The 18,045-nt window shown below is 46.8% G+C and overlaps 1 protein-coding gene across 1 annotated transcript; it reads right to left on the reverse strand.

Annotated features, from left to right (window-relative positions):
* Positions 1-6,215: 6,215 nt before the first annotated feature.
* On the reverse strand, positions 6,216-8,381 carry LOC130478803 (nucleolin-like). Its single transcript, XM_056851036.1, is given in 2 exon segments — positions 6,216-7,440; positions 7,443-8,381. Coding segments are annotated over 2 exon segments (2,019 nt in total). The 5' UTR covers positions 8,335-8,381; the 3' UTR covers positions 6,216-6,313.
* Between the last annotated feature and the right edge of the window lie 9,664 nt (positions 8,382-18,045).

Consider the following 18,045-nt stretch of genomic DNA (forward strand, 5'->3'; position numbering starts at 1 on the left):
ATAATCAGAATGTTAATATCAGCAGCTTATAGAGAATGCAAGAATAAGAGGGGTAGTAGAAAACAGAAGTCTGTAAGCAGTAATTTGATTAAATTGAGTTTATACATTGATAAAATAATAGTCAACGTTATATAGGCAGTAATGATATTAGGGGTGCCCTGGCCTGGATGGCCCAGGCTAGCCTGATCTCATCAGATCTTGGAAGCTAAGCACGGTCAGCCCTGGTTAGTTTTTGGATGGGAGACCACCAAGGAATACCAGGGTTGCTGTGCAGAGGAAGGCACTGGCAAACCACCTCTGTTAGTCTCTTGCCATGAAAACCCCAAAAAAGGGGGTCGCCATAAGTCAGCTGCGACTTGACGGCACTTTACACACACACACAATGAGAATGGGTAGTAAGAATATCAGTCTTTTACTTGAAGCATTCTTAATGGCTCTAAATATATCCTCCCTTTAGAAGGTATGATGTTTTGTATGTATGGGTTTGATTCTTTTATTTTAATAAAAACTTTTTTTGGGGAAAAAAGAAAGAAACCGCCGAAGAACCAAAGTGAGTTTTCTCTGATGCTGCTAGCTTACAGGGAAGAACCCCCACCCCCATTATGGCTGCTGCCCTAGATACACAATCTTCTTTCAGCCTGCTAAACAGCAATCATTTAAGGCAGTAGAACTCCTGTCTATGAAATATGCATGGGGTGCTGTCTGAAGCCAGTTTTCAAGGTGGGGGGGGGGATTTTAAATGCCTTCTTGCAATTTGTGGCGGAATCCTTTCCAGCAGCACATGGAGTCATTTCAACAGCACTTTACCTGCAGTCCAGACAAATGCCTTTTAAAAACCTGCATGACCTGGCTATTGACGCAAGGTAAATGAGCCATTCCAGGGGGAGAAGCCAGTAAAAATACAGCAGGGAACCTGCCTCTTGGCCAGGTTGCCGACACACGGCATTAGCAAAAATGCCTCCTTCTATTGCAAACAGCAACATTTCTGCTTAATCAATTACAGTACTGGGGGGGGGGGGGCATTATCCTGTCAGCCCTGCTTCCTCTGTACTGCACCAGAGGAAAATGCTACCCTCGATTTGCTGCTGCTCAGCACATTGAGCGAGCTCTCCAAAACAAGATTTAGCTAAATGCTGGAACATACATTCAGCCTTCATTCAACAGCGCAGCAAACTCATATTAACGTATAAAGATCTCTCTGAAAATGTTGGCCCTGCAGCATACCGCAGCGGTGAGTCAGTGAGTGAACTCTGTAAAGCCTTTCTTGTTCCTGTAACATTCATGCAAATGCAGACCGCTTAAATGAGTAATGTTTGTGATGGGAGCCTACTGCTTCGCCGGGTCAAAACAACATTAATAAAATACAAGGGTTGCAGCTCAATTCCTTGAGTGCAGTGCGCTTGCTGCCAAAAGGAAAGGGTGTTTGCACCGGCAGAACATTCACGAGAGCTATTCTTTACTTGAGATCGACCCCTTACCACCATCGCCACCCCCATGCCAAGCATCTGAGGCAGAGCTCCCCAATCTCATGGGCACTTTTGGAAAGTTAAGAACAAGTAGTGGGCACCACCAAAAAATGGCTGCCCCTGGGGGCACATCTAACCATATAATGGTTGCCATTGTGTGTGTATGTAAAGTGCCGTCAAGTCACAGCTGACTTATGGCAACTTATGTAGGATTCTCAAGGCAAGAGACTAACAGAGGTGGTCTGCCATTGCCTGGCTAAGTACAGTGGCCCTAGAATTCCTTGGTGGTCTCCCATCCAAGTACTAACCAGGGCCGACCCTGTTTAGCAGCCACAATCTGATGAGATTGGGCTAGCCTGGGCCATCCAGGTCAGGGCAATTGGAGCTGGGAGCCAGTCATAGGGTTGCCAGGTCCCTCCGGCAGGAGATTTTTGGGGAGGAGCCTGAGGAGGGCGGGGTTTGGGGAGGGGCTTCAATTCCATAGAGTCCAATTGCCAAAGCGGCCATTTTCTCCAGGAGAACTGATCTCTATCGGCTGGAGCAGGAGACCTCCAGCTAGTACCTGGAGGTTGGCAACCCTAGCCAGTCACAAAATGTTAGGAGATTCCAAGCCAAGCTTCCAAGCTGTGGTGGAGGTAGCTGCTTCCACATTGGTGCTCCCTGCAGACACAAAGGTGATGCGTCTTGGGCTCTTCTGAAGTACTTCCTGCTCCCAGGAGGCAGAGAGCCAGGACTAGGTACCATGTCGGGAATCCCTAGTAGTCAAAAACGGAGACAACACCCGCCAGGCCATCTCGCTGTGTGATGCTTTTCTGGAACAGCTCCTGGTGTTGCAACCTGTCCCCCTTCCTTGCTTCACGAATTGTGGGGGGGGGGGGACCCTAAGGGTGGAGGTATGTGAAATGGGGGTGTGACTCAGAGTCCTCTGCCGAAGCCTCCATTAGCGGAGGAGGAGGAGCGCAGTGACTGGGCTTGCAAGCCGGCCACTGCAATTATGTGATGACAAGTCGCTTTTGGGTGCTCCTGCCAGAGGGACTAAATAGAGTATTTGGCATGAGGGTTGTTGGGTGTTTTTTTTTTTTTTTGGCAAGTAACACCTCAATCAGATGGTTGAAACAGACTGAGAAGTATGAGGGTACATGTCTGTAGACACACGTGGGGTGTGCCGAATAGGGTTGCCAACCTCTAGGTACTTTAGCAAACAACCTCTAGGTACTAGCTGGAGATCTCCTGCTATTACAACTGATCTCAAGCTGATAGAGATCAGTTCACCTGGAGAAAATGGCTGCTTTGGCAATTGGACTCTATGGCATTGAAGTCCCTCCCCTCCCCAAACCCTGCCCTCCTCAGATTCCCCCCCCCAAAAAAAAACCTTCCACCAGTGGCGAAGAGGGACCTGGCAGCCCTAGCGCTGAAGGATAAATGAAGTTAACAGGATTCTAAACTATAGATACTGTGAAATGCAAGCCGTGCATATAGTGCTGTAAGCATGAATAGATACAAAAGAATTGTTCAGATATATGATAGCGGTGGCCAGAGTTACATTTGCAGCAAAATGGAAAACAGAAGAGTGCCCCCTGCAGAGAGGACTTGGAAAGCAAACTGGCTGAATGTGCAGTGATGGCAAAATTAATGAACTATGTGAATAAAAGAAGAAGAGGGAGAAGAGCTGGTTTTTACATGCCGACTTTCTCTACCACTTAAGGAAGAATCATACCTGCTTACAATCACCTTCCCTTTCCCTCCCCACCTTCCCTTTCCTTACCCTGTGAGGTAGGTGAGGCTGAGAGAGCTCTAAGAGAGCTGTGACAGGCCCAAGGTCACCCAGCTGGCTTCATGTGGAGGAGTGGGGAAGTGAATCCAGTTCATTTTGGCACCATGAGTGCATTCAAAGAAACAGAATTATTTATTTATTTTCTGTATTTTATTAAGGACATTTCTACCCCACCTTTCATCCCAGTTATGGCAATCAATGTAGTGATGGGTAGAAAACATTAAAATGACTTTAAAAAACAAAACAAAACATTTACGTATGTAACAATTAAAGTCATAAACAAGGAAGAGGGCCAATAAGGGAATGCCAGACAACACAAAAAGATCTTCACCCGCTGGTGGAAGATAATGATAGAGAGGGATAGCTGAATCTCCCTGGGGAGGGAATTCTACAATTTTGGTGCCACAACTGAAAAGGCCCTTGCTTGGGTTGCCATCAGTCTAGGCTTAGATGACAGGAGTACCTGAAACAAGGCCTTTTGAAGATGAACCCAGGGTAGGGTTGCCAGGTCCCTCTTCACGGGAGGTTTTTGGGGTGGAGCCTGAGGAGGGTGGGGTTTGGGGAGGGGAGGGACTTCAATGCCATAGAGTCTAATTGCCAAAGCGGCAATTTTCTTCAGGTGAACTGATCTCTATCAGCTGGAGATCAGATGTAATAGCAGGAGACCTCCCGCTAGTACCTGAAGGTTGGCAACCCTAACCCAGGGTAGGGCTACAGAGATGAAGAGGTGGGGCTGTAAAGGTGGAAGTAGGTTGGATTCTTGGACTCACCAGGGACAAGTTCAGCCTTCCACTACTATGATGTTGTCCCCTAAATTCACCTCTTGGCTTTCTCCCATACAGGAAAATGTTTGTCACCACCACACCTTGCAGCAGTGAGTTTTACCAGTCAGCCACGTACTTTGTGAATCAGCAGGCAGTATCCTACCACCCAAAGTGTAGAAGGTGTAATATTCCTGCATTCCTCTCTGTTGCTGTGGTTGTTTCTGACCCCTGGATCAGTTCATGGGCTGAATGACCTATTTCAGCGTGGTGGAAGAGCCAGTGTGGTGTAGTGGTTAAGAGCGGTGGTTTGGAGCGGTAGACTCTGATCTGGAGAACTGGGTTTGATTCCCCACTCCTACACATGAAGCCAGCTGGATGACCTTGGGCTAGTCACACTCTCCCAGCCCCACCTACCTCACAAGGTGTCTGTTGAGGGGAGAGGAAAGGAAGGTGACTGTAAGCTGGGTTGATTCTTCCTTAAGTGGTAGAGAAAGTCGGCATATAGAAGCCAGCTCTTCTTCTTCGTCGTCTTCTATGTGGAGGAATGGCCACCACAGGTTATGGGGGGCTGGCATGGGGGGGTTGGCTATGGGACAGCTCCCCCGAAGGGAGGGGCCAATCTTATTCCCTTATCCCTCCTCAGTCCAGTCCTCAACAACCTGTGTGGCTGTTCCTCCACGCTGGTCCCACTACCCTGAGATTGATCTTTTTGCGGATCAGAGGGAGATGGAGTGAGCAAGGGGAACGTGGGAAAATTCAATGTGCCCTCCGCACACAGATGGCAAGATACTGCCCAGTACTTTTTTATATGAGCCAGTCAGTTCTGTAATGTGACCACAAGTTTTACTATCCTGGGAGAGGATCTCTACCCCATGAACAATTATGTCATACTGTTATCATAGAATCGCCCACCCCCAACTAAAAATCCCCAGATGCTTTGCCCCACAGGGCAAGGATTCCAGACCCAATTATAATTTTGGTTGCCCCCCCTTTTTTTACACATTTTCCTCCTCAACTCCTTTTTGAGAGGAGGTGAGCAGAACAGCTGTCATGATCTACCCAGCAAAACAATGCCTATGATGTGCCCTGACCTGTTGACATAATTCTTCTTGGACTCCTTGGAAGAGAGGAGATTATACAAGAAGATATTTTCCTGATAGGCAGCCATGTGAGTCGGCAACAGAAGAAGAGTTGGTTTTTGTATGCCGAATTTCTCTACCACTTAAGGAAGAATCAAACCGGCTTGCAATCACCTTCCCTTCCCCTTTCAACGACAGACACCCTGTGAGGTAGGTGGGGCTGAGAGTGTGTGACTAGCCCAAGGTCACCCAGCTGGTTTCATGTGCAGGAGTGGGGAAACCAACCCAGTTCACCAGATTAGTGTCCGCCGCTCATGTGGCGCAGTGGGGAATCAAACCCAGTTCTCCAGATCAGAGTCCACCGCTCCAAACCACCGCTCTTAACCACTACACCACGCTGGCTCTCCAGCAAGAGCAACATTTTTTTTTTTTGCCTTTTAAAAAATTTAAGAGTACCTAGAAGTTTATTGAAAATTACTCAGCCTCTCACACAGCAAAAACATGACAAAAGTACAGCTTCAGGTAACGCCAACCCTTCCCTGCTCTCTGCTCCGAGGAGCTCAGACATACAAGACTTAAGGAAGACATTTGGGCTGCCTCTAGCGAGGCATTTCATTGCTAGGATGCACCAAACCAAAAATCTATCAGGAACCAGATTACACGAGACAGTTAACGCCTCTGAAACATTTCTAATAGTGCCGGGTGGGATGGGGGGGGGGGGGAAACCACAAAATAAGGTGCACCGCCAAATCTCTCCTTCGTCCTCTTTCCCAGCCTCCTGGTCCCATTTGGGAAGACCGGCAACGTGCAGCTTTAAGGTATTCTGCAAGGACACACACAGATCCGTTTAGGCCCTTTAATCTGTCCAAGACAGTGTGCCGAGACAAAGTGATAAAACATTTTTGCATTTTTACAGCAAGGAATAAACAAAAAGAGGAACTACAGAAATGTATAAGGAAGTTATTTTTTTTACATAGGGGTAAAACGTTATAAAATCGGGACAACGCACTGACACGGGTCAACTCCCAACATCTCTTGTTGCTTTTATTAAAAAGTTCATATGTGTGGCCAGGCAGTTGAATGGCTGTTTTTTCATTGAAAGGAATTTTTTCCCCTTCCAAGTATATCTTAAGGGACTGCAAACTCATCTTGGAATGTCCTCAAAAGGCTCTGCCATTGTGTGGTGACAGAATTAAAACCCCCAGAGTCCTTTCAGACGCTACGAGCCACTCAATCGTCAAATTTTATCTTTTTGCCTTGTGGCTTGTGATCGCCGCCGCCACCTCTGCCTCCCCGGAAGCCCCCTCCTCGGCCTCCAAAGCCTCGGCCACCCCTGCCTCCGAAGCCCCCTCTGCCGCCTCGCCCACCTCTGCCTCCTCCTCCTCGGCCAAAGCCAAAGCCGCCGCGTTGACCGTCACCCTTGGGCTTGGCGAAGTCAAGGGTCACTTTGTTGCCATCTATCTCCCCATCCTCCATGGCCTCTTTTGCTGCTTTGGCATCTTCGGGGGAGCTGAAGTCCACAAAGCCGAACCCTTTGGAGGAGCCCGTGTCTCTGTCTGTGACTATTCTTGCACCAACAGAACCATCAAAAGACTCCCGCAGGGTTTCTTCTGTTGTGTCCTCAGACAGGCCTTTGACAAAGAGTGTTTTGCTTTGTTGACCAAATCCTCCTCTGGCATTGAAGTGCCTGCTTTGGCCTCCAGGTGTGCTGAACTCCAGTCTGATGGTTCGGCCTTCGATCTCTGTGTTGTAGGAATTCATGGCTTCCTTGGCATCTTCAGCGGTGGGGAAATCTACAAAAGCATACCCTTTGGGTCTTCCCTGATTGTTCTGTGGAACCCTGATGGCCGCCGCCTTCTCAAACACCTCCTGAAGAGCTTCCTCTGTTGCTTCGTATGACAGGTTGTTCACAACCAGGGTTTTGGACTCTCCACCTGACGGTGCCCCCTTAGTAGTTTTCCTGACATCCTGCTTGCTTTTCTCTCCTGTGTAGTCAAGGATGATGGAGCGACTCTCTAGTTCCATTCCTTGTTTCTCCTCCAGTGCTTTCTCTGCATCTGCTTCAGATTTAAACTCAATGTAGGCAATCCCTTTGCTGTTCCCATCCTTGGACACCAGTCTGATTTCCAAGGCATTCTCGAACACTATCGGCAGGTCCTCTTGGGTTATGCTATAAGTGAGATTCTTCACAAAGATGGTTCTTGCATCTCTCTCTTTCTTGTTCTCCTTCAGGCTCTCCTTGCTCATTGCCTTTTCCAGTTTCATTTCCAAGCCCATTAATTTCTTCCCATTAAACTTAAGCGCTTTATCCAGCTCCTCTTCTGAGGAGAAGTCCACATAACCGAACTTCTTTGAGTGCCGATTCTGATTTCTTGGACTTGAAGGTCCTTTTTGGCAAAGAAGTCCCGGATGGCGGCCTTCAGCTCTTCGAAGTCCTTGTTGGAGTTCAGATTGCCCATGAAGAGGGAGAAGGCAGTTTCTTCAGTTTTCTTCTTCTTGGCCTCTGGAATGCCTTTTTGTTTGGCCATTTCCTTCTTCCGCTTTCCAGGGGCTTCCTGTACAGCTTCTTCATCCTCTTCATCCTCCTCTTCCTCATCCTCTTCATCGTCGTCATCTTCATCTTCCTCGTCCTCAGACTCTCCGGCGGCAGCTTCGACTGGGGCGGCCTTTGCTAGGACGGCTTTCTTGCCTTTCGCTGGGGTGATTTCCATGGGCTCTTCTTCAGAGTCATCTTCTTCCTCGTTGTCTTCCTCCTCCTCATCGTCTTCCTCATCTTCAGACTCCTCTTTGGCTGCTGCGGGTTTCTTGGCTGTAGCCAGAGCAGCTGCCGGCTTCTTCACAGGCACCGGAGGCTCCGTCTCGGACTCATCTTCATCCTCCTCGCTATCGTCCTCTTCCTCATCATCTTCCTCCTCATCGCTCTCTTGTTTCTTTGCGTTCTTCCCGTTTTTTGCTCCTTTGGCAGGGACTGGTGTCTTTTTCGCTGGAGTGACACCTCCCTTCTTTGCCGGAGTTGCGACTGCCTTCTTTGCTGGGGTAGCAACTGCCTTCTTGGCCGGTGTAGCTGCCTTTTTGTTAGCGGCTTTTGCTGGAGTGACTGCTTTCTTCGGAAGGATCACCTCCTCCTCACTGCTCTCTTCTTCCTCTTCTGAAGAATCCTCTTCTTCGCTGTCTTCTATGTCCTTGGGAGGAGGGGGAGCCATTTTTTTCTGTTTAGGCTGGTTTTTAACATTCTTGGCGAGCTTCACCATAATGGCGGCGGGGGTAGTCCGGATGTCGAGCGAGACGAGAACACCACCGCACGATCGGAGCACCACACTCGCCTCTCGGCCTGAATCGGAAAGAGTGAGCCAGCAAGAGCAACATTTGAGTCCCCAAGTACCTTACAGACCAGCAAGATTTCCATAGAGCTTTGAGTCTTGAAAGCTTATACCCTGGAAATCTCTTCAGTCTTTATGGTTCCACCAGACTCGAATCTTGCTCTTCCACAAGAAGACAGGAGCCCCATGATGTGTCTCACTGCTCCTAGTGGACTCAAATCTTGCTCTTGCTGGAGAGCCAGCATGGTGTAGTGGTTAAGGGTGGTGGTTTGGAGCGGTGGACTCTGATCTGGAGAACTGGGTTTGATTCCCCACCGCTCCTCGTAAGCCCTGGTTAGTAGTTGGATGGTTCAGTCCCCAGCATCTCCAGGTAAAGGGACTAGGCAGGTAGGTGATGTGAAAGACCTCTGCCTGAGACCGTGGAGAGCCGTTGCCCCTCTGAGTAGACAATACTGGCTTGGATGGACCAAGGGTCTGATTCAGTATAAGGCAGCTTCATGTGTTCATGTGTTCCTCAGGGTTCTCCCCAGGATCATTCTCTTTCCAGGCAAACTCCACATGTCAAAAATAATGGGTTTTTTGGGGGGGGGGTAGTCTCTGCATATGTGCGTGTATTGGAGGACTGAGCATGAACACTAAACAACCGGAATGCGTAAGTGATTATATAACCAATGCAAACACCTTTTAAGGGAGCAAATCACAGAGGAAAAGGTATCTTGCATCAATGAGAGAACAAAGGGGGAAAGAAATATCTAAGAAAAAATTAAATCTCTCCAATGGAGATTGAAGACATGTATGATATTTGGGGCAGGGGCTGTGTGTGTGTGTGTGTGTGTGTGTGTTTCCCAGCAATGTTTCTTTTCTGCCTGAATGTCATTGGACATCTTTTGATTTTAATCCCCCCCCCCAAAAAAAACCCATCATTTTTTCCCCTTCTGGGATTTTTGTACAGTTTCATGCTTCACTTCCATCTGTATAATCTGGGAAGGAAGGAAGGAGAGAGAGGTTTTGTCTTGGCTGAGTTTAGCTGCTGGGTGAGTATTTCATAATGAACCAAGAGTCACGTGATAGGAACAGGCTGCCAAATTCTTTGAATGGTTTAGTGGTTTGTAGCTGATTATTTCCCATCCCCTCCCCCACGGTCCTAGGAAATAATTATCCAAGCTGCAAAAGTGAACAATAATTCTAATAAAACGTCGGGAAAAATGTGGGTCTTTTTTCTTAATACAATGTTCATGTGATCAAATGCCCCACGTGCCAGCATGTAATTAAAAAAACAACAACACTTAGACACATTCATGGATGGTGGATCACTTGGTGGTTATTGGTCATGATGGTTACAATGAAACCATACGTAGATGGCCAGTATACCTCTGATTACCAGGTGCTGGAAAGAAATAATAGGATATCCATCCATCCTCTCTTCCTCGAGAATGTCCCAGGGACATGACTCTGGTCACTGTAGGAGACAGGATGTTGGATGAGATGGTGGAGCTTTGGTCTAATCCTCCAAGGCAATTCTCACTTTATATTCTTATGCAGGTTGTCCTTCTATGAATAGGAAGTCTGCTCTTCAGTCTCCCCTGGCCAGCTTCATTGACCGCACAAAGTTTCTTGGAAATTCAACAAAGAAGCAGAAAGGACAAATCTAACCAGAGATGGATCGGCCCTTTCCCAGTAAAGTTCCCAGAAGGCTGTTGCCCTGGAGGCCCAATGGTGGCCAAGCATCACCTTTGTCAAGTGTGGGGCTGGTAGTGTTAAAGGGGCAGCTTGGCTCAGGCCTTGGCCGAGATACCGGGCATAAACTGGGCAAGCCTACAACTGTTGTCATTAGAGTTGCCGCCTCCAGGTTGGGAAATACCTGGAGATTTTGGGGGTGGAGGGCAGCCTCTGGGGAGGGCCATAAAGTTCACTTTCCAAAATGGCCATTTTGTCCAGGTGAACGGATCTCTGTCGCCTGGAGATGACATGTAATAGCGGGAGAACTCCAGCCACAACCTGGAGATTGGCAACCCTATTGGCAACCCTAATTGTCATTGTCACTATGTTCTGGAGCTGAGCCAAGCAGGCCCTGTGGCCCTATCAGCTCTGCTCACTCCAGGGTAGGGTTGCCAGGTCCCTCTTCGCAACCGGCGGGAGATTTTTGGGGCGGAGCCTGAAAAGGGTGGGGTTTGGGGAGGGGAGGGACTTCAATGCCATAGAGTTCAATTGCCAAAGCGGCCATTTTTCTCCAGGTGATCTGATCTCTATCGGCTGGAGATCAGTTGAATTAGCAGGAGGTCTCCTGCTATTAACTGGCAGTTGGCAACCCTACTCCAGGTCTGTTCTAAAGTCCCAATCCACCCTGGATCCGCCCTGAAAGAGTTGTCATTACAGAACTCTTAAGAATTGGAAGGAAACGCCTGTTAACAACATGTCTGCACACAGGTGACAGCTTATCAGAGCCTTGCAAAAGGGAAGGTAGAATTGTCACTGCTCTTAGTAATACATACATTTATCTCTATTGTATCTCACTGTGGCCTCTGGTCAAACCAGCCTGGCAGGTTATTTTTGCGCTGGAAACTCTAGTCTAGGAAAACTGGCCAGAAGCATAATGCTGATGGTACTTCTGGCCCGTTCCAGACTACAGGTAGAAATTGTGAGTGCCTATGAGAGCATTCATGATGAAGAACACATTTCTCTCTTCCTGCCCACAAATGGATACACTTTCTCTGCATACGCAGAAGATTTTCCCACTCCCATGAATTGTATGGGACATAGAGGAAGGCAGGTGAAATCAAGAAAATAGACCCCATTACATTTGTATAGGGTTGCCAACCTCCAGGTGCTCATGCACTGTTAACCTATCTATATTCAACAGTACTCTGTCTTATAACTGAAATTTATTTACAAACAACTTAGCATTACCTCATGCTGTTGATAAGAAAATAGTCAATCACAAGAAACAAAACACTAGAAACAAAGCCCCTATCTTATCGAATAAACATCAACATAACATCCAAAAAAAATGAAAAAGAATTGCAATTCATACGCAACGCAAATGAAAGTCCATGGAGTCAATTCTCAACATACATTTGCGTTTGCACCCAATTTTGACCGCGAAGGTTCTGAATAAGATGGAGAAAAGGTTCCTGTTTAGAAGGTAGGTGCAAATGAGCCCAGAGGAGAGCCTGAAAGCAAGGTTATTCACCCAAAAGAGAACGTGAAGCTAGCCGTGTCACATTTCGATAAGCTTCATCAGCTCATGCCTTGACTGTTGGCTCCATGAGCATGTCAAGTCGAATTGTAAGGCATGCTGTCGGATGCTTCTCTCACGCCCGACAAGTACGTCTGTGTGGTCTTAGTGTATAAGCGTACACTGTCTCTCCTGTGAGGTAATGCTAAGTTGTTTGTAAATAAATTTCAGTTATAAGACAGAGTACTATTGAATGTAGATGGGTTAACAGTGCGTGAGCCTCCGTGCTGCCTTTTTTCTAAAGTTACTTATTACTGGCACAAGTAGTTGCTTTTTTGGTTTAACCTCCAGGTGCTAGCTGGAGATCTCTTTCTATTACAACTGATCTCCAGCTGATAGAGTTCAGTTCACCTGGAGAAAATGGCTGCTTCGGCAGTTGGACTCTATGGCATTGAAGTCAGCTCCCCAAACCCCGCCCTCCTCAGACTCCGCCCCAAAAAATTCCTGCCGGTTGCAAAGGGGGACCTGGCAACCCTAACTGAGGATCCTGTCCTCCCCAGGCACCATCCCCAAATCGTCAGGAGTTTCCCAACCTTGATCTGGCAATCTACCCCGCCATCCTCTGCTGGTGGCCAGGGGAGACTGGGCAACCCTAACTTCAAACCTGAGTGAAGGTTTAAACCCTGATCATCCCACCCCCCAGATGTAAAACTGTGTTCACTGCACTCTAGTGGCAGCCTGTGAATTATGCATGACACGCCGAAGAACTGGCTTCTACTTGACAGAACGAGAATTGCAAAATGCTTTAAAAAGGTTCCTATGTAATTTCAGGCTCAGCGTTATCTGTCCCAGGCTCTCTCTATTTCCTCCGCTCTGTTTCTCTCTATATGCAAACTGTGTTGTATTTGCCATGGTAACCAACCCACTGCTATCAAGAAGTCTCTGGAAAATGCATAATAGATGCTACAGTTTGTCTCTGGGTTCAATTAGATCCTGGATAATCCCCCCATCACAAGGCGAGCTAAAAATAGGATTTCTTTTTCAAAGTTGTAGGTCCTCCCCACATCCTGCAGCCATTTGCAAATGCAGCCAATTTAATGTATAACTATTTAACTTGATTATTTCATATTTATTACCCCCTCTGTATTCTTGAAGGCCCTTGATGATACAGTCTTCAACATAACATTTTAAATAGCATGTAGTGGTGGACTGTAATCTGGAGAACCGGGTTTGATTCCCCACTCCTCGACATGAGTGGCGGACTCTAATCTGGTGAGCCAAGTTTGTCTCCTCTCTCTTCCACATGAAGCCTGCTGGATGACCTTGGGCTAGGCACAGTTTTCTCTGAACTCTCTCAGCCTCACCTACCTCACAAGGTGTCTGTTATGGGGAGGGGAAGGGAAGGTGATTGTAAGACGGTTTGAGACTCCTTAAAGGTAGAGAAAACTGGGGTATAAAAACCAACTCTTCTTTTTCCTAAAGTTAAAAGACAATAAAGAATGTAACTATTTATTTAAAACATTTCTGTGCCGCCTTTCCACCCAGTTCAGGATTCCCAGGACAGTAAATCAAACAACAACAAAAAAGTAAATCTTTATTGAAAACATTTCTTTACTGCCTTTCCACCCAGTTCAGGGTCCCCAAGGTTTGAACATTAAAACGTTTCAAGCATGAAACATTTCAGACATTAAAAAGCATTTAAAATACAAACATAAAACTTTTAGAGCAATTAAGTAAAACATAATATAAGTGCATAAACACATAAAACACACAAACAGGGCTAGTATGAGTTAGTGAGGGAACACCAAACCAAACCAAACAGTTTTCCCCTGCTGGTAGAAGACAATGAGACCAGTTCCCCTGGAGAAAATGGCCGCTTTGGCAATTCAACTCTATGGCATTAAGAACATAAGAAAGGCCCTGCTGGATCAGACCAAGGCCCATCAAGTCCAGCAGTCTATTCACACAGTGACCAACCAGGTGCCTCTAGGAAGCCCCCAAACAAGACAACTGCAGCAGCATCGTCCTGCCTGTGTTCCACCGCACCCAAAATAATAGGCATTGAAGTCCCCCCCTTCTCCAAACCCCGCCCTCCTCAGGTTGTACCCCAAAAACCTCCTGCCGGTGGCAGAGACAGACCTGGTAACCCTACTGGAAACCCCTACAGGGTTGCCATGTTGGCTGCAGCTGGATGGCAATTTACCTACACAAATAAAAGCTGCTGCACATCCGTAGAAAGAAAGGCCATCTGAGTTGTTTCCTCTTCCATTTGCAATTCCAGCTGGACACCAGAACTGAGTACGTCTCAAAAAAGAGAAAGTGGTTCACCCTAGTGAAAGTTAGCCTTCCTTGGCTTACTGTCCAGTTCAAACTTGCAGTCTTACCGTGTTGTCCTAACAAGGTACTATATACATCGTGGCTTACTCCCAGGGAAGTGTTCTTAGAATTGTGCTGCTAACCACAAACAGTTCAGAGGGTTGCATACATATGTGCTTCTTTCTTTGGCTGTGCTCTCTGAACTTAAGAGTAGCTCACTTTTGCCTTCTAGGAGACCATGAAACAGGCTGTCTCCATGAGGCACGGCGGCTGGAGCTGATGATTATATACTTGCAGCCGAAATACTGCCACAGCCTTCCAAAGAGCAATGTGTTCAGAGCCAAAGAGAATCTTAACAAGGAACCCAGAACAGACAACCATTCATTGATAGTTTTTCCACATCTCTCTCCTGAAAACTCGGGCAGTACAAAACATGTCAAAAACAAGGAAAGGCCTCAGACGTACTTTAAAAACAGCCTGTAAAAAGGTGGACTTGTGAAAAAGCTAAGAAATTTTGGGAGACGATATATAATGAAATAAGGTTGATTTTACAACAAGATATTCCTAAAACACCTGAAATGATGCTACTAAGTATGATGCTGGACACTATTTTTACTCATCGAACTTTCTTGATATATGCCACCATGGCTGCAAGTGTGATATATGCAGCTAAATGGAAGACTGACGAGATACCGACCTAAAAAGACTGGATAAATAAGATGCTGGAATTGACGGAGATGGCGAAACTTACGGCTTTGATAAATCAGAACGATAATGTACTATTTTGGGGGGAATGGGAGGCGTGGAGAATTTATTGTGAAAATCAATTTTTGATGGGACCATTTAAAGGATATTCTTTGATTTAATCTCTCATATATATTCTGTATCATGATTATATTAATATTGAATGAATAATACTAGATAAGATAAATATATATTCATTAAATAATATGGGGATTAGTTCAGTCAGCAAAAGTATATACAATTTATTTTTAGATGGAAGAGAGTGAGGGGGAAGTCCCTTTATGTTTAATTAGTACTATTATAGGTTTTTTACTATTCTTATTCTTTTAGTATTAAATGTAGATTTTTATATGGATGTATTAAATGAAGGAAAATAATAATAATAATAAAAAACAGCCTGTAAAATATTACTCCTCATGAGGATTCATTAGCAACATTGGCTTTGGCCTTGAGTCCCTTCATCCAGATGTCTCTCTGGATTTATTGACTAACATTGGAGGGGTAGAAAAGAGCAAGAGGCCAGTAGCACCTTAAAGACTAACGAAATTTCGGGCAGGGTATGAGCTATCGTGAGCCACAGTTCAGATACTTCTTCAGAGCTGTGGCTCACGAAAGCTCATAGACTGCCCGAAATTTCGTTAGTCGTTAAGGTGCTACTGGCCTCTTGCTCTTTTCTACTGCTATTGGCAGACTAACACGACTACCCATCGTGATCTATCAGAGGGGTAGTAACTGGAGGTCTGGACACCCAGTATGAACAGCAGGGCCAAACAAAAGGGTCTCACTGCCACAATGATTTCTTTGACCCACTCATTAATGTGGCTGGCCTTAGTGTAATTCCACCCCTTCCAGCATCCAGCAAATTTTGAAGCCAGCTTTGTGTGAGACAGGTGCACAATACATGACCCCCCACTTCTGGTTTTATTTGTTTGTTATCCTGCTTTTTTCTCTAATGGGGAACCAAAGCAGCTTGGTGGTGATAGAAAGTGTCAAGTCGCATCCGACTTATGGCAGCCCTGTAGGTTTTTCATGGCAAGAGCTGAACAGATAGGTTTGCCAACCACCAGGTGCTAGCTAGAGATCTCCTGCTTTTACAACTGATCTCCAGCCAAACCCCGCCCTACTCAGGCTCTGTCCCAGAACCTCCTGCTGCTGGTGAAGAAGGACCTGGCAACCTTAAGGGGATCCCCAGGTCCTACCTGGAGGCTGGCACCCCTAGCTAGAGCTTCCGGAAGTGATGTCATTGCATGGTGACAAAGATTACCCCCCCCCATGGTAAGTACCCTCCTCCCCCATCTCCCGCTGGTTGACTTGTCATCATACATCTGCAAATGGTTCAAGAGCTCCTGCCATGAGAGTGTTGTGGGCTTGTTGTGGCTTCGTCAACGTGATGCGGCCTGGTTTTGAAAGCGTCCGGCTTCCTGCTCGTGCTCTGGATTCCTTCTTTCCTCTTCATGCTGCCTCTTCCCAGCTCTTGGGTGAGTGGGCGGCTTCTTCTCTGCCTGTTGTGTCCTCTGGCAATAGGTGCGTGGGTGTGTTTGCGTGCCGTTCTCTGATAAGCCGATCCCTTGATCTTTCACCTCCTGCTCTTCTTCTCCTTCCCTGCCTGGGCTCATCACAGCCTCTCCTGTTGAGAACAAGAGGAGAGAGACGTCTCCAGAGTTTCAGAGCTTGATTCTGGTTTGATTTTAGAAGGAGAAAGCCTTACGCAAGCGAGAAACTTAGGGTAAGTGTGGGGAGAGAAAAGAATCCGATATTCAGCATGTTGTTTTTTAAAAAAAACTCATAAATAAATTATTCTCTAACTAGGACAACTCTCTGGCAAGTTCTTCAGGAGAAAAAAGTGATCTCCTTTGCGCTGTAGTTTCCCCGTGTATTTTCATTCCATCCTTCCTCTGAGGAGCTCTGAGCAACACATGTGATTCTTCCTTCCTCAGTTTTATCCCCACAACAGCCCCGTGGAGTAGGTTACGCTGGATGCCGCCTAACATTTCCAATCAACAGCTACTGGCCTTTACAACGAAAGGGAACCTCCATGTTCAGAGGCAGTAAACCTCTGAAACCCAGGGCCTAGGAGGCAACATCAAAGGGAGGCCTTGACCTGGGCAACTGGATGGCTGCTGGGTGAAACAGGTTGCTTGATGGACCACTGGTCTGATCCAGCAGTAAGGTTCCCAGGTCTCTCTTCACCACCAGTGGGAGATTTGGGGGCGGAGCCTAAGGAGGGCAGGGTTTGGGGGGAGGGACTTCAATGCCATAGAGTCCAATTGCCAAAGCGGCCATTTTCTCCAGGGGAACTGATCTCTATTGGCTACAGATCAGTTGTAACAGCAGGAGATCTCCAGCTAGTACCTGGAGGTTGGCAACCCTATCCAGCAGGGCTCTTCCGATATTATTAAGAGACCAGCTGGGACTACAGGCCATCTAGCTGGCATCCTGTTTCTTACAGTGGCCAACCAGATGCCGCCAAAGGCCCACGTCAGAGGGCAAAGAGACACCAAATGCTCCCTGGTTTTTGCCCCTCAGCAGCTGTCGTTCAGTGGTATACTGCCTCTGAACATGGAGGTCACATTTAGCCTATACGCCATTCATTTGTCTGCATTCATGTTAAAGCTATCTAAGTTATTGAAGCCTGAATAGCCCAGAATATTAGCCTGAATCAGAATATCAGCCTGAATAGCCCAGACTAGTCTGAGCTTCTCAGCACTCAGAATCTAAGCAGGGTTGCCCATGGATAGTAGTTGGACGGGAGATCACCAAGGAAGACCAGGGTTGCTCTGCAGAAGAAGGGAATGACAATCCACCTCTGGTCTGCTTACCTCTTGCCTTGAAAACTCCATACAGGGTCACCTTAAATTCAGTTGTAATTTGTGTTGTTGTTATTCTATTGAAAATGTCTACCTCCTGTGTCAGAGAGTTCCAGAACATAATTCCACTGCGCAGTGATGCTTTTGCACACGTGGTTTTAGGTAAACAAAACAAAACAAAATCCTCGATGGGTGGGGATCCTGCCATCCAGGAATACTCGAGATGGCCTTAAAATTGGATTAGAGAGATTCACCAAGGCGTAGGACTGACAGGCTTCCTGCTCCAAGCAGCAGTGGAAGGAGAAAAAGGTGGCAGCATCTGTGCTGTTATGTCACTGCAGGGTAGCTCTAGAAATCACTGGGGGGGGGGGGAGAAATCTATGGTTTTACCATAGAGTTTCTGAACAATTCCTAGAGCTACCCCACGTTACTTCTGGGTTTTCCCTGGAAATAACATAACAGCGCAGATGACATTATGCCCCCTCTATGTCCCTACCCCCAACATTGTGCTGGTTGCCAGGTACAGCCCATAGTTCTGTCAGTGGGGAAGCTCCACATATAAAGGCCACAAACCTCTGAATACCAGTGCTAGGAGGCAAT

This window comes from Euleptes europaea, chromosome 6 (assembly GCF_029931775.1).
Source record: "Euleptes europaea isolate rEulEur1 chromosome 6, rEulEur1.hap1, whole genome shotgun sequence".
Taxonomy (NCBI): domain Eukaryota; kingdom Metazoa; phylum Chordata; class Lepidosauria; order Squamata; family Sphaerodactylidae; genus Euleptes; species Euleptes europaea.